This window comes from Tauraco erythrolophus, chromosome 7 (assembly GCF_009769465.1).
Source record: "Tauraco erythrolophus isolate bTauEry1 chromosome 7, bTauEry1.pri, whole genome shotgun sequence".
Classification (NCBI taxonomy): domain Eukaryota; kingdom Metazoa; phylum Chordata; class Aves; order Musophagiformes; family Musophagidae; genus Tauraco; species Tauraco erythrolophus.
Genome location: NC_141471.1, coordinates 79837 through 104173, shown reverse-complemented (window position 1 = coordinate 104173; position 24337 = coordinate 79837). Strand labels below are relative to the sequence as shown.

Sequence of the window (24337 nt, the reverse complement as noted above, 5' to 3'; positions counted from 1 at the left end):
CCAAACCCGACATCCTGGCCGAGGTGGAGCGAGGGGAGGCGGCGGCGGCGGCAGGGCGCTACGGCGAGCACCAGAGCCCCCGGCCGCATGCGGTGCTTGCCGGTCCCTCCCAGGGTGAGCGGGACACGGCGGGATGGGGCTTGGGCGGTGGCCGAATCCCACCGAACCGGAGGGCTCGGCCCCGCGTGGCTCCCGGTGAGGGTGTCGCTCGCCAACGCGCTCCTGTCTCCGCAGGCGACTGGCTGGGGAAGGAGGTGAAGAGTGAGGAGGGGGTGTCCCCGCCGCCCGGCTCCCCCCAGTCCCGCCGCGCCGGTCCCAGCAACTTCCCCGTCCTGCTGCGAGAACGGGGCTGCAGCTACTGCGGCGTCCTCGAGCCGGAGCCGCATCCCGGTGCCGGTAACGGGGGGTTCGTTGCCCCGCCACCCGCCTTCGAGAGCCGCCGCTGCCGGCCGGGGGAGCCACCGCTCGAGTGCGCCGAGTGTGGCCGAGGCTTCGGGCAGAAGCCGGACCTGGTGCGGCACCGGCTGGCACACGGCGGGGAGCACGGCCACGCCTGCGGCCGCTGCGGGAGAAGCTTCACCGAGCCGGTGGGGCTGGGCGCCGGGACCCCCGCGGCGGGCGGCCTCTGCCCCCCAGCCACCTGTGCCAGCCGCTGCCCGGGGACGGCAGAGGGGGGCACGGCGGCACCGCGGAAGGAGCGGAAGGAGCTGTCGCTGACGGAGAAGGTGCGGGTGCTGGAGATGCTGGAGGGCCCGAAGGTGTCGCAGAACGAGCTGGCCAAGCGGTTCGGCGTGTCGCAGCCCCAGATCTGCCGCATCATCAAGAACCGGGAGCGGATCCTGAGCGAGTGGCACCGCAGCGGCGACCCCGAGCGCAAACGCAAGCGGGAGGGGAGGGACGCGGCACTGGAGGCCGCCCTGCTGCGCTGGGTGGAGGGCGCCCACGCTGCCAACCTGCCCGGCGGCGGCCCGCTCCTCCAGCTCGGCGCCAAACGCCTCGCCGAGGCGCTGGGCCGGCCTGATCCCGAGCCCAGTGGCGGTGGCCGGCTGGCTCGCTTTGGCACACGCCACAACTGCACCTTCAAGAAGCCGCCGGCAGAGAAGGGGGATGCGGAGCAGCCCACGGCCGAGCACTGGGCCGTCGCGGTGCTGCCCAGTCTCCTGCGCAGCTACGCGCTCTCCGAGATCTACGCCTGCGGGGAGACCGGGATTCTCTGCCCGGCCGGCTGCCCTGGCAAGGGTGAGAGTGCCAGTGACCAGCTGACGCTCCTGCTCTGCACCAACGCCGACGGCTCGGAGAAGGCCCCGCTGCGGGCGGTGGGGGAGAGCCCCTGGCCCCGCTGCCTGCGTGGCGTCAACCTGGAGCAGATGCCCTGGAGCTACCGCGCCGGCAGCCTGGGCGGCATGACCGCCCCGCTCTTCGCCGAGTGGCTGCGGGAGTTCAACGAAGGGATGCGGCGGCAGGGGAAGAGCGTCCTCCTCCTCCTCGCCAAGCACGAGGCACACCCCTACCTCCAGCTCTCCAACGTCAGGATGGTCTTCATCCCGACAGCCGCCGCCCTGGCCCAGCCCCTGGACCGCGGCATCGCCAGCGACCTCAAGGGCCACTACCGGCGCCGGCTGCTGAGGTGGCTGCCGGTGGAGCGCGGCGTGAGGCAGCCGACCCTCCTGGATGTCCTGCACATGCTGGCGCAAGCCTGGGGCGACGTGTGCCCGAGGCTCATCACCAGCTGCTTCCGTGCTGCTGGCTTCAGCCCCGACACCGGTGCTGAGGCTCCGGTGCCCGACCGGCTCAGCCAGGAGCAGCTGGAGCGCCATGCGCTGATGGATGAGGAGCTGGAGCGCGACGGGGAACCGGCGGAGGCGGAGGCAGATGGGGATGAGGGGATGGCGGAGGGCAGAGAGATGGAAGAGATGGCAGCGGGGCAGCCCTGCCCCTCGGAGCAGGAGGTGTGGGGGAGCCTGGCCACGCTGCGGCGGTACCTGGAGTGCCGGGCCACCTCGCCGGACCTCTTCCAGGCCTTCTACGAGCTGGAGGACACAGTGTACCTGCTGTCAGCCGGCACCGGGCAAGCCCTCACCGGGGACACCCCTCCCAAGCAGTGAGCGGAGTGGCCAGCACACGCCCGGACCCGCTGGCGCCTGTGCCAGGAACCGGCGTTCATCGGGGCCATCACCAAACTGGCATGGCCACCATCCGCTGCGGTGGTGCCAGCTGAGTTGTGCCGTGGGGTTTGCTGTGGGTCTGTGTGGCTCAGGGGCGAAGCAGGTGCCCAGCAGGGAGCTCCGTGCCTGGGGGCTGCAGAGCCACCACGCTTTGGATGGGACCCATCGGGGCAGCGCCGCGGGCACCAACCCGCTGCCAAAACCTTCTCCCCGGGGGTGGCTTCTGCAGCCGGCGGGAGCCGTCATGGAGCTGCTCCCAGCAGAGGTTTGCCCTGAGTGTGGTAGTTGTGGTTTTGGGGTGGGGGGATGTGGGGTGGTGTTGTGGTGTCCCCGTGCCGGGGGCAGCAGCGGCTCCTTCCCGCGGGGGTTCGGGGGGACCGTGTGCCACCGGCTGCTGGTGTCACGCGGCGCCCAGAGGTTTGTGAGAGGCATTAAAAAGGCAGAATTTGGCAAAGCGCAGCGCGGGTGCTGGTTGTTGTGTTTTAATGTCACTTCTGGCCCCACCATGAGCCGGGCAGAGCCCCCCCAGACCTCCCCTTCCCCTCCTTTGCCCTGGCCTGGGGACGCCGTGGCCACTTCTGGGCTCCCGCAACACCCCAGTCTGCACCGTCCCCTCCTGGGTGCCAGGGCCACGCGCAGCACCCACGGGCAGCGGGGACCCGGCCGATGACCCTGTCGCGGTTGTTAATTAGGAGCCCGGGGCTGTGCCACGCGGTGCGGATGGCACCCATGTGCACCCTGGGGGTCCCCTGCACAGCCCCTCCCATGTCCACTGGACCGCGCACCCTAAGAGGCACCCACGGTGCACCCTGAACCTGGCATGGCCATTGCTGCTGCCCCGGGGTCCCCGAGGCGGGATGGGGCACGGGGACGTCCCCTGGCATGAGCACACAGAGAACCAGGGCTGTGGTGCGGGCAGGGGTGTCCCCACAGCACCGTGGCACCCAAGGGTGCTCTGCGCCCAGCCCTCACAGCCACCCCTGCGCGGGGGACCCTGGCCGAGACCCAGGGGACGGGTGAGCGGAGGTGCCTGGTGGGGCACAGCGGGGTTTGGGCTGGGGGTGCTTGTTGGGGCACATCCGAACAGGTCGTACAAGAGGTGCTTATTGGGGTGCCCAGGGTGGGGGGCACATCGGGGTGCCCAGGGCAGGGTGCCCAGTGGGATGCAGTGAGCAGAGTGTGTGACGGGCACCCAGGTGCCTGTTGGGGTGAAGGGGTCAGGGGGTGTAAGGGGCACCCATTGCATGGGCTGGGGTGCACCCAGGGACCCGTTGGGGTGCTGGGTCAGTTTTCCAGGGGGTGTCTGTGGGGATGCACGGGGTGGGGTGCCCGGGGCAGAGGGTGCAATGAGCACCCTGAGGGGTGCATGGGCAGGGTGCACCGAAACGTGTCCATCTGGGTGCAGGGGGTGCCAAGGCCCCCCCAGGGGTGCAGGGGGCACCCGGATACCTGCCAGAGTGAATGGGGAGAGGGTGCTCTGGGGGGTGCACAGGGCAGGCTGCACCGAGCAGTGCCCGTTGGCATGCGTGGGGGTGCAAAGGAGGCACTGGGGTGCACGGGAGTACAACAGCCCCCAGGGGTGCCGGCGCAGTGGACGGGATGCACCGGGAAGCACCCACCGGGATGTGCAATCGCGGAGGTGCAAGCAGCACCCGGAGGGGTGCAGGCACTGGGGGGTGCCCGCGGGAATGCACAATCGCGGGGGGCTTTCCCAGAGCGCAGGGACAGCGAGTGCCGCGGATGGAGACTCCCAGGGGTGCCAAGGGAGGGGGGTGCAAGGGGAGACCAGGATGCACAATTGCAGGATGCGTGGGGGTCCCCCGGGGTGCAGAGACAGTGCGGGAGCATCAGGGTGCAAGGCAAGGGGCACCCAGCGGTGTGCGGAATGGGGGGATGCACCATCACAAGGGGGGCAAGTGGCACCCGGAGGGTGCAGGAACCGGCTGCACGGGGGGGCACAATCACGGGGGTGCAGGGACAGCGGGTACCCCAGGTCGGGGCGTTGGGGTGCAAATGAAAGGGAGTGCACAGGGAAACGCTCGTTGGGATGCCTAGTTACTGGGGTGCACGTCACACCAGTGGGGTGCAGGGATGGGGTGCACAGGGAAGTGCCCACTGGGGATGTGCAGTCACGGGGGTGCACGGGGCTGCCCCGGTGGTGCAGGGGCAGTGGGTACCGGGGTGCAAAGGAAGGGGCACCCGGGATGCGCGGGACGGGGTGTGCAGGGAAGTGCCCACTGGGATGCACAATCACGGAGGGGGCAAGTGGCACCCGGGGGGGTGCAGGCACAGGCTGCACGTGGGGGTATCCACGGGGGTGCACAATCGCGAGGGTGCAGGGGGTTCCCAAGAGGGCGGGGGGACAATGAGTACCGAGGGTGGGGGCACGGGGGTGCAAAGGAAGGGGCACCCAGCGGTGCCTACCGGGATGTGCAGTCACGGGGGTGCGAACAGCGCTCGGGGGTGTGCAGGGACGGGGTGCACGGGGGGGGCTGCCCACGGGGCCGCACGGTCACGGGGGTGCCCGGGACTCAGCCGGGGGCGCAGGGGCAGTGAGCACCGCGGGTGCGGGCATCGGGGTGCAAAAGAAGGAGGTGCGAGGGGCACCCGCGGGTGCGCAGCGTAGTTCCCACCGGGGACGCACCATCACGGGTGTGCGCGGGGCATCCCCGGGGGCGCAGGCACAGCGCGGGGGCACCGGCCGCAACGGAGCGGGCACCGGGGGTGCAGAGGCGGGGTGCGCGGGGAAGCGCCCAGCGGGACGCGTGATCGCGGGGGGTGCGCGCAGCACGCGGAGGGGGCGCAGGGCCGGCGCGCCCCGGCGGATCCCCACGGGGATGCGCGATCGCGGGGGTGCCGTGCCTCGGGGGATGCGCGATCGCGGGGGGTGCGCGCAGCACGCGGAGGGGGCGCAGGGCCGGCGCGCCCTGAGGGATCCCCACGGAGATGCGCGATCGCGGGGGGTGCGCGCAGCCCCACGGAGATGCGCGATCGCGGGGGTGCCGTGCCTCGGGGGGATGCGCGGTCGCGGGGGGTGCCGTACCCCGGGGGGATGCGCGATCGCGGGGGGGTGCGCGCAGCACGCGGAGGGGGCGCAGGGCCGGCGCGCCCCGAGGGATCCCCACGGAGATGCGCGATCGCGGGGGGTGCGCGCAGCCCCACGGAGATGCGCGATCGCGGGGGGGTGCCGTGACCCGGGGGGGCTGCGCGATCGCGGGGGGGGGTGCGCGCAGCACCCGCGGGGCCGGGTCTGCGCCCGCCGGGACGCGGGGCAGCACCACCCCGGGAGCACGGTGCGGGGGCGCGGGTAGGTGCGGGGGGCGCGGAGCCGGTTCCCGCCTTTCCCCCCCTCCCCCCCGCGCCCCCCCCCCATCCATCCATCCCGCGTAACCCCGCGGCGGCGCCGCCAGGGGGCGCGCCCGCGCGGGCGCGCGCAGGGCCCGCGCCGCGCCGCGCCGCGCCGCTCGGAGGCGGAGGAAATGAAGGCGAGTTCCGCCGAGGCGGGAGCCATTACCCGCCGCCGCCGCCGGAGCTGAGCCCCCCTCCGAGCCCGGCCCCGCCGCCGCCGCCGGGCCCCCCCCCCCCCCCCCCCCCGCTCCCCCCCCTCCCCTCCGCACGCCCGGCCCGGCACAGGTAGGCGCCGCCGCCCTGCCCGGGGGGTGCTGAGCCGCGGGGGGGGGGGTGGGGGGGGTGGGGAAGGGCCCGCGGCCGCAGCCGGTGCCCGCCCCGGCCCACCCCCCCCTCCCCCGGGGGGCAGGCACCGGCCGCAGCCCCTTTGTCCCCGGTGCTGCCCGGCGGAAGCGCGAACAAAAGCCGCCCGCCGAAGCGCCCGGCCCTGCCCCGGGGGGGCAGCCGGTAACCGGTTGCCCCCCCCCCTCCCCCCCCCCCGGGGTATCGCTGCTGGGGGGGGGGAGAGGCCGTCGCAGCGCGGGGGAGGGCGGGTGGGGGTGTGAGGGGTCAGTCGGGGCCTCGAGGTGAGCGGTGGAAGGGGCTCGGTGGGGCCCGGAGATGCGGCCGAGGGTTGTGCCGGGGGCTGGGGGGGTCGCGGGGTCCGTGCCGGGGTGCCGGGATGCGCCGGAGCCTCGCGCCGCAGCTTTCCGCTGCGCACCGGGGCTTTGCCGCGCGCCCGAGACCTGCAGCATGGCCGCGGGCTTTGCCAGGGTCTTGAGGCGCCTGACGGAGCTTGAGGTGTTCACCGTGGCCAAGGTGTTCACCATGGCCAACGTCTTCACCATGGCCAAGGTCTTCACCATGGCCGACGTCTTCACCTTGGCCAAGGTGTTCACCATGGCCAAGGTGTTCACTGTGGCCAAGGTGTTCATTGTGGCCGAGGTCTTCACTGTGGCCAAGGTCTTCACTGTGGCCAAGGTGTTCACCATGGCCAAGATCTTCACCGTGGCCAAGATCTTCACCATGGCCTCGAAGGACTTGCTGTGGTCTTGGTCTTTGTGATGGTCCGAAGGCCTTTGTAAGAGCTTGAGATGTTCACCATGGTGAAGGCTTTGCCATGGCCTTGAAGCACTTGCCATGATCGTGGTTTTCGCCATGGTCCTGAGGCCCTCAATGGGAGCTTGAGGTGTTCACCATGACCAAGGCCTTTGCCATTGCCTTGAAGCGCTTGCCATGGCCGTGGTCTTTGCCATGATGCCAAGGCCCTTAATGGGCCGTTAAGGTGTTCACCATGACCAAGGCCTTCTCCATCGCTTGGAAGCGCTCACCATGGCCACAGCCTTTGCCATGGCTCCAAGGCCCTCAATGAGAGCTTGAGGTGTTCACCATGGCCAAAGCCTTTGTGAAGGTCTTTGTCACAGCCTTGAAGTGCTTGCCATGGCCACGGTCTTCTCCATGGGCCCAAGGCACTCTCTGGGATCTTGAAGTCTTGGTCTTCAAGATCTTCACCTTGGTCAAGGCTTTTGTTAGTGTCTTCACCACGGCCTTGGGATGCTCGCCAGGGCCAAGGACTTCACTGTGGCCCCAAGGTTTTCACTGGGAACCTGAGGTGCTCACTGGGAACCTGAGGTGCTCACTGGGGCCCTGAGGGTCTCACCACGGCCAAGACCCTTGCCAAGGCCCGCATCGTAGCCAAAGTCGTCACCGTGGCCTTGAGATGCTCACCACAGCCAAGGCCTTTGCCACGGCCCCACGACCTGTGCTATGGCTGAGGTCTGTTCCATGGCCCTGAGGCCCTTGTTGGGAACCTAAAGTGCTCGCCATGGCCGAGGCCTTCACCATGGCCCGGCGGCCCCGTGCTGCAGCCCTGGTGCTTTCACCATGGCCGTGGCCATTGCCATGGTGCTGAGATGCTCGCCATCACCGAGGCCCTTGCCATGGACCTGAAGTGCTGACCATGGCCGAGTCCCTCGCCGTGGTGCTCACTGTGACCCAGTGGCGACGGCCACAGCCTTGACATTGTTGCTGTGGCTCCCGCCGCGGCCCTCACCGCGGCCTCCATCGCGGCCCCCGTGGTGATCCGGCTGGGGGTCCCCGGGTGCCTCTGGTTGGAGAGGGCCGGGGGCCCTCGCCGTCACCCCGCGCTGCCGCCACCCACCGCTGCCCTTTCCTTTTCTCCCCTCCCAGGTGCTCTCGAGCCGGGGCGAGGGGATGAGGTGCCCCCGTGCCGCGTGGTGTGCCGAAGCGGCTCTTTAGATCCTCCCCGGCCCAAGCCTCCCCTGCCATGGATGCCTCGGGGGCTCTTGCTTCGGCTCCCTCCTCCGCGGCTCCCTCGGGCTCCCGCAGCCCCATGTTCCCCCCAGGAGCCGACAGAGAGGAGTGGGGACCGAGGTTCAATTGTGCCCCTTCCACCTCTGCCGCAGCCTCGCAGGCGATGCCAGCGTCTGGCCGGAAGAGGAAGGCCAACTTCTCCAATGACGAGACTGAGACGCTGGTCTGGAATGTGGTGCGGCATTTCAGCGCCCTGTACGGGTCCGAAGCCCTGCGGGCTCACCCCGTGCGGCGGAAGCAGCTCTGGACCCAAATCCAAAGCCGCGTCAACTTCCTGGGCTACACCGAACGCTCCATCGACGACCTCAAGCACAAGTGGCGCGACCTGCGGTTGGACGTCAAGAAGAAGATCACCTCCAAGAAGCACCTGCCGGTGAACCGCGCCGGCGGGCCGCTCCACAAACCGCGTCTCACGCCCCTGGAGAAGATGGTGGCTTCCACCTTCCTGCAGGCCAGCCACGACTCGGAGCCCGAAATCATCTTGGACCCAGGTCAGTCGTGGTGGTTCTCTGGGGAGAGGAGAGGTGGAGTAGCCGAGTCCCGTGCCGTGTCCCCACCGGCGCTCTCCGAGCGACATCCAGCCTGGTGGCGTCACCGGGCTGCGGTTCTGCCGAGCTCCGGGCTCTGCCGAGCGTTTGCGTTCCGCGCTGGCCGCCACGGTGTGGATCGTGGAAGGAGACTTTGGGGTTTTGCTCTCCTACCCGGTTCGTGTCGGGATTACGGCATCCGGCACGGCCGCGGTCCTGTCGTAGCCGAGTAGCAAACCGCCAGGGTTGGAAACTGCCGGCGCTGGAATTAAAAATCCACCGTGGAAATAACCTGGGATCGACAGGAACACCTCGAACTTTGTGGGAATGGGGCTTTTTGGTGCTTTTTTCCTTTCTTTAATTGGATCCAGTGCCCGGCCTGGCTGGATCCCGGTAAAACGGTAAAAAACGGGACGGGATTTGGCGTCCCCCGTTCCTATTGGGGTCGGCGTCCCCCACGGTGAGCTGAGGGCAGAGGGAGCGGCAGCGGCCACTTCGGTGCGAGCGCAGGGCGTTCTCCCGCGGCGTGCCGCGCGCCACGGGGACAGCCGGTGGGTGCCCGGCGGGCCGTGCCCTCCCGGCGGGGTGGCAGAGCAAATCCCCGCCGTGCCCTCCCCTCCCGCAGAGCCCTCGTGCCGCTCCTGCTCTTGGGCGTTTGAGCTGCCCCGGCGTTGAGAGACCCTCGGGGAGCAGGTGTTGGCAAAACACCCCACATGGTCTCCCTTGGCACTGGGGGTGGGCCCGTGGGCACACCCCGGTGGGTTTTGTTACCAGCCAGGTGGCAAACGCACCCGCCACCCTTTCGTTTCCGCAACGGGGACGTGTCCGGGTACTTTGTGTCCGCAGAGGACACCCAGGTCCATGGTTCCTGCTCCTTCCTCCACTCGGCCCAGCAGGTTTTGGCAGGGACGGGTGGGTGGCAGGGGGGGGTCTCCTTTCACTTTGCTTTCACTTTCGGGCTGTTGCCAAACGAGATGCCCATCTTGCTGCAGAGCAGAAGGTCTCTGAGCTCAAGGGAGAAGTCCCGGAGGACATCCAGGGGGTGCCACCCCCCTCGGGGCCGGGCGAGCTCAGGACGGTCCCGGAGGGAGGAGAGGGCGAGCGATCCAGCTCTGCCCCTCGGTGCCACCCTGCAAAGCCCCCGGGGCAGCCCCGGCCATGCTTCCGCAGGGACACATGAGCCGCTGGCGCCGTTGGCGCCATGGCTGAGGCCGGATTCTCTGTGTCCCACAGATCTATTCTTCCCCGGCGTGACCAAGCAGTCCTTCATGCACCTGCAGCCCGGCGTCAGCCACCCCAGCATCTACATCGACACCAACGGGCAGCCCTCGTCCCTGCCGGACGTGGAGGGCTCCGCCGTGCCGCGGCTGGCGGTGCAGAGCCCCGACCCCTCCGTCATCTGCGAGTACAGCCGCGGCGAAGGGCAGAGCAGCTCCGGTGAGGCCGCGGGATGGGATGGGCTGCTCCGGGGCGCGGGGTCGGGATGGAGATCCGCCGGGAGCGTGGCGGCCGGTGAACGGCTGCGGTGGTGGTTTGCACCCGGGGCACGGTCCTGGCGCGGCCAGATGGAGCCCTCGGCACAGCGCCGGGGTGGCACCTTGGGGGATGCCACGATCGGAGTCCGCCCAGCCTGTGCGGTGTCTCCTGGTCCGTGAGTCCCGAAGGGCCACGGATGCGTGACGGGGGACACGGAGCGCAGCTCCGTAACCGCCGAGGGTTGGTCGGTGGCAGGAAGAGGCGGTGAATCCGAGGGAAGGCGAAGGCTGCGGTGATCCCTGTGTCCCGCGGGGATGCCCGGGAGGGGGACGCTGATGTGCCAGGGAGGGGCAGGGGCCGGGCACCGGCTGGGGCTCACCGGAGCGCTTCTCTTCTCTTGCAGCCGAGTCGGGACCGGAGCTGCGGACTCCGGACATGTCAGCCATTTCCCCGTCCCTGCGGAACGAGTCCCTCGTCTCCTACGCCTCCATGTCAGAGGAGGAAGAACGGGAAGGCCGGGAGGTGGAGAGGGGCCACGGCGGCGCCGCGGGGGCGCAGCCTGGTCCCGAGGCCCCCCTTTCCGCGGAGGAAGACATGAAGCTGTCCCGCCAGGCCATGCTGATCCGCCGGTGCAGCTCCCAGGGCTCCGTCACCTCCCTGCCCGAGGACCCTCTCAACCCCGCGGACGCGCACTCGGACTGGGGCCACGAAGGGGTGTCCGACCTGCCCCCCCTGGCCCGCGGCCTCGACTCCGCGCACCCCGCGGAGCAGGCGGGGGGTCCCGGCCCGGAGCTGGGCGCTCTGCCCAGGGGACTGATGGCGCCCGCCTGGGAAAAGCCGACGGCGGAGGAGGAGCCCCCGGCCCGCTCCCCGCTGCACGGCGCCCTGACCGAGGAGTCGCTGCCCTCCTCCGCCTCCCCCCCGGGGGACGCCCCCGCCGCCCCCGGCCCGCCGCGCCGCCTGGGCTGCTCCCGCCTGCGGGAGGACCGCCGGGAGAGCTGGAGGACTAACATCCATCACCTGCTGGACCTGGAGGAGCAGTGGGACCAGCTGTACCACCAGGAGCTGGCCATGTGGCAGGAGGAGCGGGCCACCCAGCGCGAGGAGAGGGCCCGCGACCGCGAGCTCCAGTTCCGCCTGCTGGGCGTCCTGACGGACATCCGCGACGAGCTCCGCTACCTGCGCCAGGAGAGGGCCAGCGCCCGGCAGAGCCAGGCGCCGCCGGCCGAGCCGCGCCCGGACCCCAGCCCGCTCCTCGAGCAGCCCAAAGCCGAGCCCGGCTTCCCCGAGCCGCAAGCTGGCACCGCCAACTGGGGAGAGCCCGCCGTGCCCAGCCGAAGCCCCTTTGGGAACCGCGGCCGGGGTCGGCGCCGGGGCCGGCCGCGCGGTTCTGCCTCCAGACACAGACGGCTCTTCCTCGCCAACAGCTAGGGACGGGCGGGAATGCCATCCCGCCAAGGACGCGGTGTGCCCGCGGCCCTCCCGGCGCCCGCGCGCGGGGCTCCGGCCATGGACGGAAGGGCGTGGGGAACGCGGCGTGCGCGGGAGCTGCCGGCACGTGCGAGCGTGCGGCCGCCAGCCGGGTCGACGCCTGCCCCGCCGGCGTGCCCGGGCCCCCGCCAAGGCGGGGAAGGTACAAGGGGATGCGGGCGGCCGGTGCCATGTGCTGGGAGCGCGCTGGGCACACGTGCGTGTGTGTGCCCGAGGAGGAAAGCCGCGATACGCGCTCGCGGGGAAGGCGCGCGGGCGCCGGGGATGCCCACCCGTGCCCGTGGCTGTGCCTCCGCCTGCGCGGGCATCCCCGGGCAGCGCCCGCCAGCGCGGCGGGGATGCGCGCGCGGGCGTCAGCGGGGCCGTGTGAGAGCGGTAGTCGAGTAGGATTGCTACCTTTTCGGGGGGTGGGGAGTTAGGAACACGTAGTCGCTGACGTGCGAACATTTTATGCAAATCATTTAATGACCTAATTTGCATATAACCATAAACTTCTGTTTAAAAAAAAAAAAAAAAAAAATTCCCCCAAAAAAACGGAAAAGCTCTTTCTGTGTGTGGAGTCGGTGCTGGTGAGGAGGGACCCCGGCGAGCGAGACCTCCTGCTCCACATGAGCCTTCCCGTCTCTGCCAGGAGCTGTGCCGAGCCGGCAGCGATGCCCGCCGCGAGGATGGCGAGCCGCCTGCGTTGGGCACCTGAGGATTAATCCATGCGGGGCCGGGGGAGCCATGTGCTCTCCCCATCCTGCCCGGTCCACCGCGTAGGCGGTGCCCGATCCCATGGGCCACGCAAGCAGCTGCTGCTGGTGGGGGGACCCCACACGTGTCCTGGATCGTGTCCCTTATCCCCTCCCCTGCGTAGCCTCGGGAAAGTCCCGGAGCCGCCTCCGCCGCCCCGATCCCCGCTCCCTCGTGCCAGCGCTGCCCGGCTGCTGTGTCATGCTGCAAATTCACTGCCCGCGCGCCGTTCTTCCCTGCTCCAGTCCCTGGTGCTGCCGGCACGCTGCCACGCTGGCCTTACCCCCCCTCCTCGGCTGCTCCAGGTTTCGGGGGGAAGCATGCAGGCAGCCCCCCCCTGCCTTGGGATGCCACCTGCCTGGGTTGGGTGCTGGGCTACGATACGGGGTCGTTCGCCCCACAGCCTGGCACCGCGCAGCCCGACGGGCTGCGCGGTGCCAGGCTGTGGGGCGAACGACCCCAAGCTTTGGCAACACAGAGCTTCACCCTATTTAGAGGAGCTCAGCACCCCGGGATCAGGACCAGCATCCTCAGGCTGTGTTCTCCAGGCTCGGAACGGGTGGGCTGCGTGCGTGACTGTGGGGCTGGGGGGGAGGGACGTGACAGCAGCCACAGCTTGGGGATGGCATGTGTGGCCCCCCAGCCAGCACGCGTGGCAACTTGGGTGGTGCGTGGGGTCCCCAAGCAGTTTGCAGGGTCCCCAGGGAGTGTGCAGGGTCCCCGGGCAATGCAAAGTGTCCTCAGCAGAGTGCAAGGTCCTCAGAGAGGGTGCAGGGTCCCTTGGGTGATGTGCAGGGTCCCCAGCCAGTGTGCAGGGTCCCTTAGGCAGTGTGCAGGGTCTCCAAGGAGTCTATAGGGTCCTTTGGGAGTGTGCAAGGTCCCAGGGAGCGTGCAGGGTCCCCGGGCTGTGTGCAGGGTCCCGAAGGAGTGTGCAGTGTCCCTTGGGCAGCGTGCAGGGTCCCTAGGGTGATGTGCAGGGTCCCCAGCAGTGTCCAAAGTCCCCAGCAGCGTGTGGGGTCCCTTGGGCAGCTCCAGTCCCGCACCCCCTTCCTCTCCTCCGGCTGCAGCCCCCACCGGGGCCACAGCGCGGCTAAAAAGCCCGTGCCAGGCTGATGCCCCCCCACCTGCCCGCAGCACGCAGGGACCCACGGCCATAGCCCCGCTTGGTAGCGGCTCCTTCATCACCCAGGTGGGACGGGGCAGGTGGGTGCAGCTGCCCAGGGAGGGGGCAGTGGGGCAGCATGGCTGGTGCCAACCGTGGGGCAGAAGCCACTGGGCAAAGCAGCACCAGCCGTGGCACTTGCTGGGTCACCTGGTGCCAGCTGGGGTCTCCCAGGGTGACCGTCTCCCTCCGGGGGGGGATAGCGACACCCAGCTCGGGGGCCTAAGGGTGCTGAGGCAGGGGGCTCAGGTTTCCTTGGCTGTGGTTTAAAAAAAATCTGGGTGAAATCAAGTGATAGAGCCAAACCACGGGCTGGAAAACTGGGAAACGCTGGGAATTCGAGGGGCTAGAAAGGGTTTGACAAGGGGGCACCCTGTGGGTGGGGGGCTGCAGCCACCCGGGGGGGAGTCCACATCTTGCATCACCCCAGGGAGCTTCCCCCCGGCAGCCCTTGCACACCCACGGCCGGCGTGCGCACACGCGTGTGCACACACGTGCACCTGGAGCATCGCTGCACCCGCGCGGGGCTTCGCTTGGGGTGCAGCCGCTCCCCGCTCTGGGGGTCTCCGTGCCGCCCCGCCGGCACAAAGCCACCACAGCCGGTGACACCGGGACCGCTGGCACCCCCTGCGCCATCCCCACTGCCCTGTGCCCCATCCTGAGCCGTGATTTCCGCCCCCTTCCCCATCCCTGAGCTCGCAGCTGCTGCACCCCGGGGCATGGGACCCCGGGGATGGGGCAGGAGTGTGGCCACAGGGCCCTGGGGGCGACGGGGGACCCCATGGGGGCTAGGGGTGAAAGGGCATCCCCCACGGGGGTCGGGGGCGATGGGGGATCCCATGGGGGCAGTGGGGGACCCCGTGGGGGCTGGGGGTGATGGGGCACCCTGCAGAGGCCAGGGGCGATGGGGGATCCTCCACGGGGGCCAGGGGCGATGGGGCACCCCATGGGGGCGATGGGGGACCCCGCGGGGGCCGGGTGCAATGGGGGATCCCCGCAGGGGCTGAGGGTGATGGGGGACCCCGCAGGGGCAATGGGGGTCCCTGCGGGGGCGATGGGGGGGACAGAGGACCCTGCGGGGGCCGGGGGCGACGGCGCTGCAGCCCAGCACGACTTTATTCCGTATCGCACGGTCCATACAAAACTACACCCCAAGCACTGTACAGAGCGGGACGGCGCGGGGCGGGGGGCGGTAAAAATAAGCAGCGGGGGCCGGGGAGCAGAGCGGCAGGCGGGGGTGAGGGGGGGACACGGGGATGGCGGGGGGGGGGGGACACGCAGCGGGAGCTGCTCCCCATCCCGTGCAGCGAGATTGTCGGGGGGGAGGAGCGGTGGGGGCCCAAGAGCGTCCGTCCATGGCAAAGGCCAGCGCTGGGGTGGGGGGGGGGGGATCTGTGGGTGCACCCCCCCACCCCCACGGCTCCCCGTGGCCCCCCGCCCCGGCGGGTGCCTGTATTTGGTAGGAAGCTGCGTGGCCGGCGCCTGCCCCCGTGCCGGGGGGGTGTCAGTCCGCGGCGGGGTGGCCCTTAGTCCCCGGGGGGCATGATGCCAGTGGGGGGCAGCGGGGGGGCCCCCGCCTCGGCCCCGTGGACCCGCTGGTGATCCTTGAGGGATTCCTTGTAGCGGAAGCTGCGGCCGCACGCCGGGCACTGGTAGGGCCGCTCGCCGGTGTGGATGCGCTGGTGCTTGAGCAGGTTCTGCTTGCGGATGAAGCTCTTGCCGCAGGCGGCGCAGGCGAAGGGCCGCTCGCCGGTGTGCAGCCGCTGGTGGTTCTGCAGGTGCTCCTTGCGGCTGTAGCACTTGCCGCACTCGGCGCACTTGTAGGGCCGCTCGCCCCGGTGGATCATCTGGTGCCGCACCAGCCCCGAGTGGCAGTTGAAGCTCTTGCCGCACTCGGCGCAAGGGTACGGCCGCTCGGCCGCGTGGCTCCGCTGGTGGATCCGCAGGCTCTTCTTCCCGCTGAAGCTCTTCCCGCACTCGGCGCAGCCGTGCGGACGCTCTTCGGCGGGTCCCGGCGTCGCCGTGGGGATCCCCGCCACCTCGGCCCCCGGCCCCGGCTCCGGACCTTGGGCTTTGCCCAGTCTGTGCTGCGCTGGCAGAGCCGCCGGCAGAGCCACCGCCGCCGCCGTGGCCGCCTGTCCCTCCGGGTTCCCGAAGCCCGCGCCGGGGAAGAGCAGCTCGCCGGAGCCGCCCGGCAAGCCCACCTCCTCGGGGGGCTCGGCGTGCGGGCACCGCTCCTCCGTCTTCACCAGCAGCCCCTCGCCGGCTGCAGGGGAGGGAAAAGCTCCGGTCAGCGCTTGCCAGGGCACCGGCGATGTCCCCGAGCCCTTTGGGGACCTCCGCAGCCCGGTGTGGCTGGGTGCCGGCCCCCCCAGCTCCGCCCCAGCCCCCCATGGCCAGCATCGCTCACCGGGGCCGGGGCCGGGGCCGGGACCCGCCAGCATCTCCCTCTCCGGCAGCTCCCAGGGCTCGCGGACGCAGGGCTCCTCCTCCTGCTTGATCCACGACAAGAAGTCGTGCGCCGTGATCAGGGCGTCCGCGCCTGCGGGGACGGAGCGGGACGGGGACTCAGCCGAGCGGGGCCGCATCCTGCACCAGGCGAGCCGGCAGAGGTAACGGCACCGAAGGGCAGCCGGCGGGCACGCGGCACAGCTCACCTGCGCAGGGGTCTGCCGGCATCCCCCGCTCCTCAGCAAACTGCTGCTCGCCCACGAAGGCCACCTCCTGCTTGATGCGGGACAGGATGTCGGAGGTGGAGATCAGCGACTCTGTTCACAAGGAGACACTTGGCTGGTGCCAGGCTGCGGCTGCCCGCCGCGACCCTGCGGCCCACGTGCCTGGGGGTGCGGCACCCCAGGGCTCCATCCCCATCCCATAGCAGTTATGGAGCATTGAACACCCTTTGGGGGGGATGTGGGGACGGTGATGGAGGGACACCATGGGGATGGGTCACTTGGGACAGTCCATGGGGATGGGGATGGTGGGACACCATGGGGATGGGTCACTTTGGGACAGCCCATGGGGATGGAGATGGTGGGACACCACAGGGATGGGTCACTTGGGACAGCCCATGGGGATGGAGATGGTGGGACACCATGGGGATGGGTCACTTTGGGACAGCCCATGGGGATGGGGATGGTGGGACACCGCAGGGATGGGTCACTTGGGACAGCCCATGGGGATGGAGATGGTGGGACACCATGGGGATGGGTCACTTGGGACAGTCCATGGGGATGGAGATGGTGGGACACCATGGGGATGGGTCACTTTGGGACAGCCCATGGGGATGGGGATGGTGGGACACCACGGGAATGGGTCACTTGGGACAGCCCATGGGGACAGGTGACTGCGGGACAGCCTGCGGGCTCTGACACGACGTGGTGGCAATGAGGGACCTTGCGACGGATGCGCAAAACCCCCAGCACATGAGTCACGGGGGATTTTACAGGGTCACCCATGGTGGCTCCTGGTCCCACCATGGGGAGCAGAGGAAGGTGCAGGGATGTCCCCGGGGCGAGCAGCAGGGTGGGGGAAACACTAGGTGGGAGGCAGCAGGGACGGGGGGACTCGGCACTGCCGCGGCTCCGGTGCCTCACCCGCGCAGGTGTCCGGCGGCAGCTCCCTCTGCTCCAGCTCCCTCTGCTCGGGCACGCAGGGTCCATCCCCGCGCTCACTGCGCGGCTGCGCCTCGCTTCTGGAGAGGGCACCGTCTGCACGGGGGGAGATGGTGTGGCTGGCACTGATGGTGGTGATGTGCTCATCTGACCCTCCCCGTCACCGAGAGGGTGGAGGGGTATGCACAGCGGATGCTCAGGGCTGCCAGGCCCTGGCATCTCTTCTGGCAGAGAAGCTGTCTAAATTTGGCAGGACCTCCGTGCCAGGAGGCATGCTCAGGCCCTTGATTTTGGGGGACGGGGACCCACTCCAGCTCCCCGGGACTGGGCAGCACAGGCTGACCCACGCGGTGGCACCGGCACGGCGTGGCACAGGACGCTAACCCATCCCTGCATGCGCAGCACGAGCCGTGGAGGGTTCCCTCCAAGACAGGAGGCCCCGGGGCCATGGCACGTGCCGTCACCGACCGCTCACAGAGAACCGGGGCACCCACGTCCGCGACCCCGCGGGGAGCCGTGGCGCGAAAGGGGCGAAAAGGGGGTGTTTACCCAGGGAGATCAAAGACTCGTAGTTCTCCTTCACCAGGTTGTTGTACAGCTCCTTCTGCCACTCCTCCAAATTCTTCCACTCCTCCGCCGAGAAGTAGACGGCGATGTCAACAAACGTCACCGGCACCTGCAGGGACAAGCCCCCGGCGGCTCAGCGGCGCCGGTTCCGCGCCCCCGCCCGGCCCACAGCCCCCCCAGGACACCGTTACCTTGGGCACCTCGCCCCGGGGGCCGGGGGGCAGCCGCAGCACCCAGAAGTTCCTGTTCTTCAGCAGGTTCTCCACGTTCTCCAGGCGCCGCTGGAGCAGCCCGTACTCCTGGATGAGGGTGCCCAGCACGGCCCACTTGCTCTCCAGCTGGTTCCCGAACTCCATCGCCGTCTTCTCGCAGTCCAGGAGCTTCTTCTCGGCCGTGCCGGAGCGGCCCTCCAGGCTGAGCAGGCGGGTGGCCAGGAGGTCGATCTTCCTCTCCATTGCCTGCACCGTGGCCACCACGGTCCAGAGCGAGGCCTCGGCGGAATGGAGCTGCGCCTCCCGCACGTGCGCCCGCTCCGGCAGCAGCGGCGGCTGCAGCGGCATCAGGTGAGGGGCCTCCACGTTCCACTCCTGCACCTGGGCCGTGGGGAGCGCGCGGGTGGGAAGGGGGTCCCGGGTCACCCCCATGGATCGTGCCCAGAGCCCCGGTCCCATGGTGGGCACCACTCCCCCCAGTTCGGGAGTTTTTGGCCACCACCGCCAGCACCCCGCCGGGGACCCCCACTGCCACCCACCCACCCAAAACCGGCAGCGCTGCCCTCACCCTGCCTTCCCCGGGCTGCAGGATGGGCCCTCCCAGCCCTGGGCAGCACCAGGGACCTGCCCTACAGGGTGGCAACCCCCTCCCTGGCACCCCCACCCCTTGCCGGGGCTCCCCTGGGGCTGCCCGGGCAAGACCCTGCCCCGGGAGCTGGATGGGGCCGGGTGGGCACGGAGCAGCTGGGGGCACGGGGCAGCCTGTCCCGGGGGTGCCCGGGGACATCGTGGGGACACACGGGCATCCCGGGGCAGAGGGGCACGGGGCATCCTGGGGCTGGAGCCGCCACGGAGCATCCCGGGGGCACCGGAGCACCCCGGGAGCATGGGGACATCCCGGGTCAGCGGCGCCTGGGGACATCCCGGGGGCACCGGAGCATCCCGGGTCAGGTCCCCGGCGGCAGCCGGGGGCTGGAGGGCGCGGGGGGTCGCCGGGGCTCCCCGGGCTGGGGGTGCCGGAGGGTGTTGGGGGGGGGGCAGGAGGCACCGCGGAGCGGGGGGGTGTCCCGGCCGGGGCGCAGCGGGCCGGCCCGGGGCGGCGGCGGCGGCGGGGAGCGGCCGGTAGCGCGGGCGGGGCGGCTCCGCCTCCGGTGCCGGTGCCGGTGCCCCCGGGCCGGGCCGGGTCGCGCTTACCTGGGCGGGCGCCCACTCGGCCATGGCCCCGCGGTGCTGGGCCGGGCCCCGGTAGCTCGGGCCGGGCCGCGGCGGGGAGAGCGCGGAGCGGAGCGGGGCCGCGCTGCCGCCCGCCGCCGCGCCGGGGCCGGGGCCGGTAGCGGGGCCGGGGCCGGGGCCGCTGTCGGTGCCTGCGCGCTGCGGGCCGGGCCCCGCCGCCCCGCCGAGGAGCCAGGGGCAGCCGGGGAATTGCATCCGCCTCCTCCGGGCTTCGCGGCGGCGGGCGGGGGGGAGCGGCGCCGAGCGCGGAGCACTGCCGCCTACCGGCACCGGCAGCCCCGGCCGCCCCGCCACCGGCACCGCCACCGCCTCCGGCACCGGCATCGGTACCGGCATCGGTACTGGTACCAGTACCGACATAAGCACGGAGCACCGGCACCGGTACCGACATGAGCATGGAGCACCGGCACTGGCACCAGCATCGGTACCAACATGAGCACGGAGCACCGGCACGGGCACTGGTACCCACATGAGCACGGAGTACCGGCACCGGTACTGGTACCAACATCGGTACCAACATGAGCACAGAGCACAGGCACCAGCGCTGCCTCCGGTGCCAGCACTGGTACCAACATGAGCATGGAGCACCGGCACCAGCACTGGTACCAACATCAGTACCAACATGAGCACGGAGCACCGGCACCAGCACTGGTACCAACATCGGTACCAACATGAGCACGGAGCACCAGCACCGGCACCAGCACCGGTACCAACATGAGCATGGAGCACCGGCACTGGCACTAGCATCGGTACTGACACGAGCATGGAGCACAGGCACTGATACTGGTACCAACATCAGTACCAACATGAGCACGGAGCACAGGCACCAGCACTGCCTCCGGCGCTGGCACTGGTACCAACATGAGCACGGAGCACCGGCACTGGCACTGGTACCAACGTCAGTACCAACATGAGCACAGAGCACTGGCACCAGTACCAGCATCAGTACCGACACGAGCACGGAGCACCAGCACCGCCTCTGGCACCGGCATTGGTACTGGCATCGGTACCGACACGAGCACGGAGCACAGGCACCAGTACCAAGCCTCAGCACCGGTATGAGCATCAGTGCTGGCATCAACACTGGTATTGGCATTGGCACTGGCATCAGCACCAGTATTGGCACCGACGCTGGCAGTGACATCAGCACCAGCATCGCCACCAGTATTGGCACCAAGTCCAGGCCCCAGCACCAGCGTCGGTCCTGGCTTCGGTATCGGCACCACTGCCCAGCCCAGTGGGTGCCCTGGGCCCAGAGCTCCCCAGCTGCCCTGCTCGACCTGGCACTACATCCCCGCTGGCACCCTGGGGTCACAGCCCCAGGTGGCAGGTTGGGGCGGGAAAAGGGGGTGTCTCTCCCACCCCACCCTTGGGCCATGCTGCTGGGACCCCCCTTCTGCCTTCCGCAAACAGCCGGTGGCACCGGAGGGCCCTGAGCCCCAGGGCCGCGGGGTGAGCACCCGGTGTGGGGGGCGCCCAGTGTGGGAAGGGGAGCACCCAGCCACCTGCACTAGGACCCCCGTCCCGGCCAGAGACCCACGTGTGGGGATGTGCTGGGTTTGGGGACCCCCCTATGTGCTCACCCCAACCCCGGGACCCATCGGTCCAACAGCGCCGGGGGCTGGTGCCAGTGAGAGACCAGGGAAGGGCATTACGGTCTTCTCTTCATGGAAACCTCCCGGGAAAAGCTCCTCCGGCACCTCGGGGTGCCTATGGGTGGGCCACGGCGGGGGCTCCCCTCTGCCGGACACGGACCGGGACAGCTGCATCCTCCGGGCAGGGAGAGCAGTGGGACAAGAAGGGTTAACGGGCTGAGCAGGCGTCACGGGAGCCCGAGCAGCCATTTCGCTGGAGGACCGATGGCTCCAGCGGCCCCTCCAGCGCCACGGCCCCCCAGCTGGGACACCCCAAACCCCTCATGCCCCTGCCCCACAGCCCGGGGGCTCCCCCAGCCACTGCCCTCCCAGCCCTTGGGGCTGAATCAGGGCAGCTGGCACCCACCGGTGCCCGCGGCAGGACGAGGGGGTCCCTCGGCACCATGGCTGCAGACTCGGCCCACGCCGTGAGCTGTCGGGCAGCCGGTGATGCCCGCGGGGGCCGGGTTGCTCCCGAATCTGGGGGAGGTGGGACAGGGAGCCCAGAGGGATTCGCTCCGTGCCATTCAGGGAGGGGGTGGGAAACGATGCTCTTCGGCAAAATAAAAACCAACAGCTTGGGCACGCGGAGCTGCGGCCGTCCAGCGCTGCCCCCTCCATCCCGGGCCCGAAGGCTCCGGATTCAGCTTCATCCCCTCACCGGGCGCTCGGCCCACAGCACCGCCGGCACGGCCGTGGGGCGCAGGAGGGCTCCGGGGGACATGTTCGGTGGTGGGGAGCAGCCAACAGACACACGAGCCCCATTTCTTTGGGAAACCAGTTTATAATGGTTGTTTTTCACTCACCCCCCCAGCTCCCCTCGCTCCCAGCAGCTCCAGGTGGGAAGGAGCCAGCTCTTCCTGAGGGGGGGGCCAAGGACCAGCCGCTCTCCCCCCGGCCGCGGATTCAGGCGGTGCCACGGATTCGGTGCTTGGTTAATCCCTGTCCCGAAGCTGCACGTCGCTGCTGACGCCGACCTCACGGAGGCAGAGAGTTTTCAAACATCTCTTACTGCCCAGGTGGGATTTTCCCAGGAATTTTCCCTCCCGGGGGGAAGCTTTGCTCACCCAGGACCACCCCCCCTCCTTGCGGTGGCAGGGAACAAGAAGCACGGTCCAAGGCAGCAGCTTTGCGCCCTCGGGAGGAGCGAGGGGTGCTGGGGGCCGGGAGCATCCCACGGGATCCAGCGGTCGGGAGACGGAGGAACCACCGCTCCGCGTGGCCGAGCCAAAGCCCAGCCCAGGCAGCAACCCACCTCTCACTCCCCGGCACTCTCAGGGGGCTGGGAGCGGCACAGGATGCCCAGGTTGCGATGCCACGTCCCACCCCAGAGCGTCCTGAGCATCTCCAGGATTGGGTGAGTTTTGCCCGTTTTGGGGACAGCCCAGGAGCTGCCCGCAGGCTGCCACGCACCAGCAGCTCCCTCAGGGTGGGCACTGCAGCACACAGCCCATCCTCACTGCCACTCGCTGCCCGTGTCCCTCCACGGGCATCCAAGAGGTCCCACGAGGCCCTGACTCCACCAGAGTGGCGGCAGCAGCTCAGATCCAAGATCCAGCTGGGCTCGGATCTTTCCCGGGAGCAGCTCAGACATCACCTTGGGAGGGCCTGAGACCACGGTGAGGGCACGGTACCACCACTGAAGCCTCTGCACCACCCCGAGCCAGAAGTGGCATCCCCATCTTTAAGAGTTTTTGTTGTTTTTCCTGTTGTTTTTCTTTTCCTTCCGAGCATTTTTCCACCCAATTCCAGACCCGCGCGAAGCCCCTGCACCCGCAGCGTCCCGCCGCACGCGGATCACCGGCGCCAACCACCACGGCACGAAGAAGCCGTCGCCTCCCCTTCGCTTTGAAGCTGCCGCTTACTGGTTCCACTTGCTGTTTCCAGGCGCCCTCCGCAAAAACGTTTCCAGTTCTGCCTCCAAACTGGGGCAACGGGAAAGCACCGGGATACACGACGCGTGGGCACGGCCCGGATCCGCGCCGCATGGGATAGACGAGAATCGAATAGAACAAACAAGACAAGGCTGAACCCACACAAGAGCAGATGGGGGTTTCTGGGAAAGGGCTCATTTTTTGGGATTGCTTCCACTAAAAAGCCACCTCGAGAAGGGAAGACGATCCCTTCCCAGGAAGGGCTTGTCCCAGACCTCGGCTGCTGCCATTTTGTGTTTATTCCCGTCGCGGCAGCACCCGCAGCCCACGAGGCGCCGACCGACCGCGCACGGCGAGACCCTTCGTTCGAAGGGGTGACCGGAGAGAGACGAGCACGGAGAAACTTCCGAAAGAATGGAGCTTTTATCGGCTTTAACCACGACGCGCCAGAGCTCTCCGTTTGCAAACCGGAGAGAACGGGACGGGAGAGGACGCTCCAGCAGCAACCGGAGGCACGATTAAACCAGAACGTGCCGAAGCGCCTTGCGTGCCACATCCTGACCTTGTTTCACCATCCAGGGAACACGGGGGAACCCAGAACCGAATCCGTTTTCCTCTCTGGAGCGGTCCCGCCACCGCCGCTCCCGGCGAGGCGCCGCGCGGCACCACGAGCTTTCCAGGTGGAACAGGACCGAAAGCTTTTCACCAAAGCTGTTGGAAATTCTCCTTGCAGAAAACCCATCTGGCTAAAGATCCGGCTTTCCCCCCACCTCTGCACAAACCCAGTTTATGCAGTCGCCGTGTTTCCCAGTGCAACACCAGTATTTCCCGAGACAGGTACCCCCATTCCCAGTTTAATTCAGTACCATTGTCCATGACGAACTCTTACCCTCACTGTTCCCAGAGAATTTAAACCAAAAGTTTCCCAGAGAGGAACTGAGAGAATCTCATGATTCCAGTGTGGGTGAAAAGTTCCTCCATCCCTCCCACCCATTTCTCCCCGCACCGCAGCCGGCACCGCACCACCCACCACCCCCTTTTCACCCCACCCCAGTCAAGCTCATCCTGTTCTCCCTCAGCCGGAGCTTGGGGCCGGAATGACGGCTTCTCTCGCTGCGCTTTCCGATGCCTTACGCTGCTCTTATTTATTTTCAATCCAACAGCACGTTCACCGTGCAGGTTGGGCATCATCCCGGGCAGCGTTCCGGAACACGGGCTGATTTGCTCCGCAGAGAATCGCTCCCCGGACACGGGAGGAACCGAAACACCCCATCTCAGCAGCCTCCGTGCACCAACGGCGTTCCGTATCCCTCAGCACCGGGCAATTCCCGTTGGGAAGGAGGGTCCATGTGAGAAACAGACCCAACAAAAGTTAGTTTTTTTAAGCTGGATCTTGGAATTAACAGCTCTGCCCTTTTTATATCCTGAGCAGAGCACTTCACCGAGCCGGCGCAGTGGGACGTTGCGTTTCCCCCGCACATTCCTCCGAGTTTTCAGGTCAGAGGGATACTGGGAGAAATCCTCCACCTGCCGTGGCACAGCCTTTCTGCTTACGGCAGGAAGAAAACGTTCACCGGGGTTTTCACCAAATCACCGACACGGAGCCTCTTCCCGGTTCTCGTGTCACGCATTTCTCGGGACAAGAGTCGTTTCGGTAGGGCCCGACTCTGGATTTCCCCTGCGCATCTCAGCTTTTACTGGAAAAAACGGGCTCATGGAATACGCGTTGCAGCAACCACGACTCCTCTACCTGCCCGCCCTTGCTGTGCCCACTGCCAGCTCGAGGAGCCGACCTTCCCGAGGAGCCGACCTTCCCAGGCTTCTCGCCTCGCAGACACCCACTTTAATTACTGAACCTTTTCCACATCTTTTGCTTAATTTTGTTGTTTAGGATTTGCTCGGCATTCTGAGCAAGTGCCATTCCGG

The 24337-nt window shown here is 68.8% G+C and overlaps 2 protein-coding genes across 2 annotated transcripts; one reads left to right on the top strand and one right to left on the bottom strand.

The window, feature by feature from the left end:
* Positions 1–7839: 7839 nt before the first annotated feature.
* Positions 7840–11320, top strand: LOC147528401 (uncharacterized). The gene is made up of 3 exons (XM_086614998.1): positions 7840–8377; positions 9647–9850; positions 10293–11320. The coding sequence occupies exons 1-3, from the start codon at positions 7840–7842 to the stop codon at positions 11318–11320; spliced, it is 1770 nt and encodes a 589-aa protein (XP_086471124.1).
* A 3483-nt stretch (positions 11321–14803) lies between these two features.
* Positions 14804–18888, bottom strand: LOC147528400 (zinc finger protein 398-like). Its single transcript, XM_086615003.1, has 7 exons — positions 18865–18888; positions 17650–18051; positions 17441–17567; positions 16874–16987; positions 15935–16045; positions 15700–15819; positions 14804–15543 (listed from the first exon to the last, which is right to left on the bottom strand). The coding sequence occupies exons 1-7, from the start codon at positions 18886–18888 to the stop codon at positions 14804–14806; spliced, it is 1638 nt and encodes a 545-aa protein (XP_086471129.1).
* Between the last annotated feature and the right edge of the window lie 5449 nt (positions 18889–24337).

Bases quoted from the DNA above. Each gene is read 5' to 3' on its own strand.
- LOC147528400 (XM_086615003.1), bottom strand. From the start codon at position 18,888: ATGGCCGAGTGGGCGCCCGCCCAG. The intron at 17,568-17,649 runs GTAACGGTGTCC...TTGTCCCTGCAG, and splicing joins CCCGGGGCGAGGTGCCCAAG to GTGCCGGTGACGTTTGTTGA. The intron at 16,046-16,873 runs GTGAGGCACCGG...CCTTGTGAACAG, and splicing joins GCCGCCGGACACCTGCGCGG to AGTCGCTGATCTCCACCTCC.
- LOC147528401 (XM_086614998.1), top strand. From the start codon at position 7,840: ATGGATGCCTCGGGGGCTCTTGCTTCGGCTCCCTCCTCCGCGGCTCCC. The intron at 8,378-9,646 runs GTCAGTCGTGGT...TGTGTCCCACAG, and splicing joins CGAAATCATCTTGGACCCAG to ATCTATTCTTCCCCGGCGTG. The intron at 9,851-10,292 runs GTGAGGCCGCGG...CTTCTCTTGCAG, and splicing joins CGAAGGGCAGAGCAGCTCCG to CCGAGTCGGGACCGGAGCTG.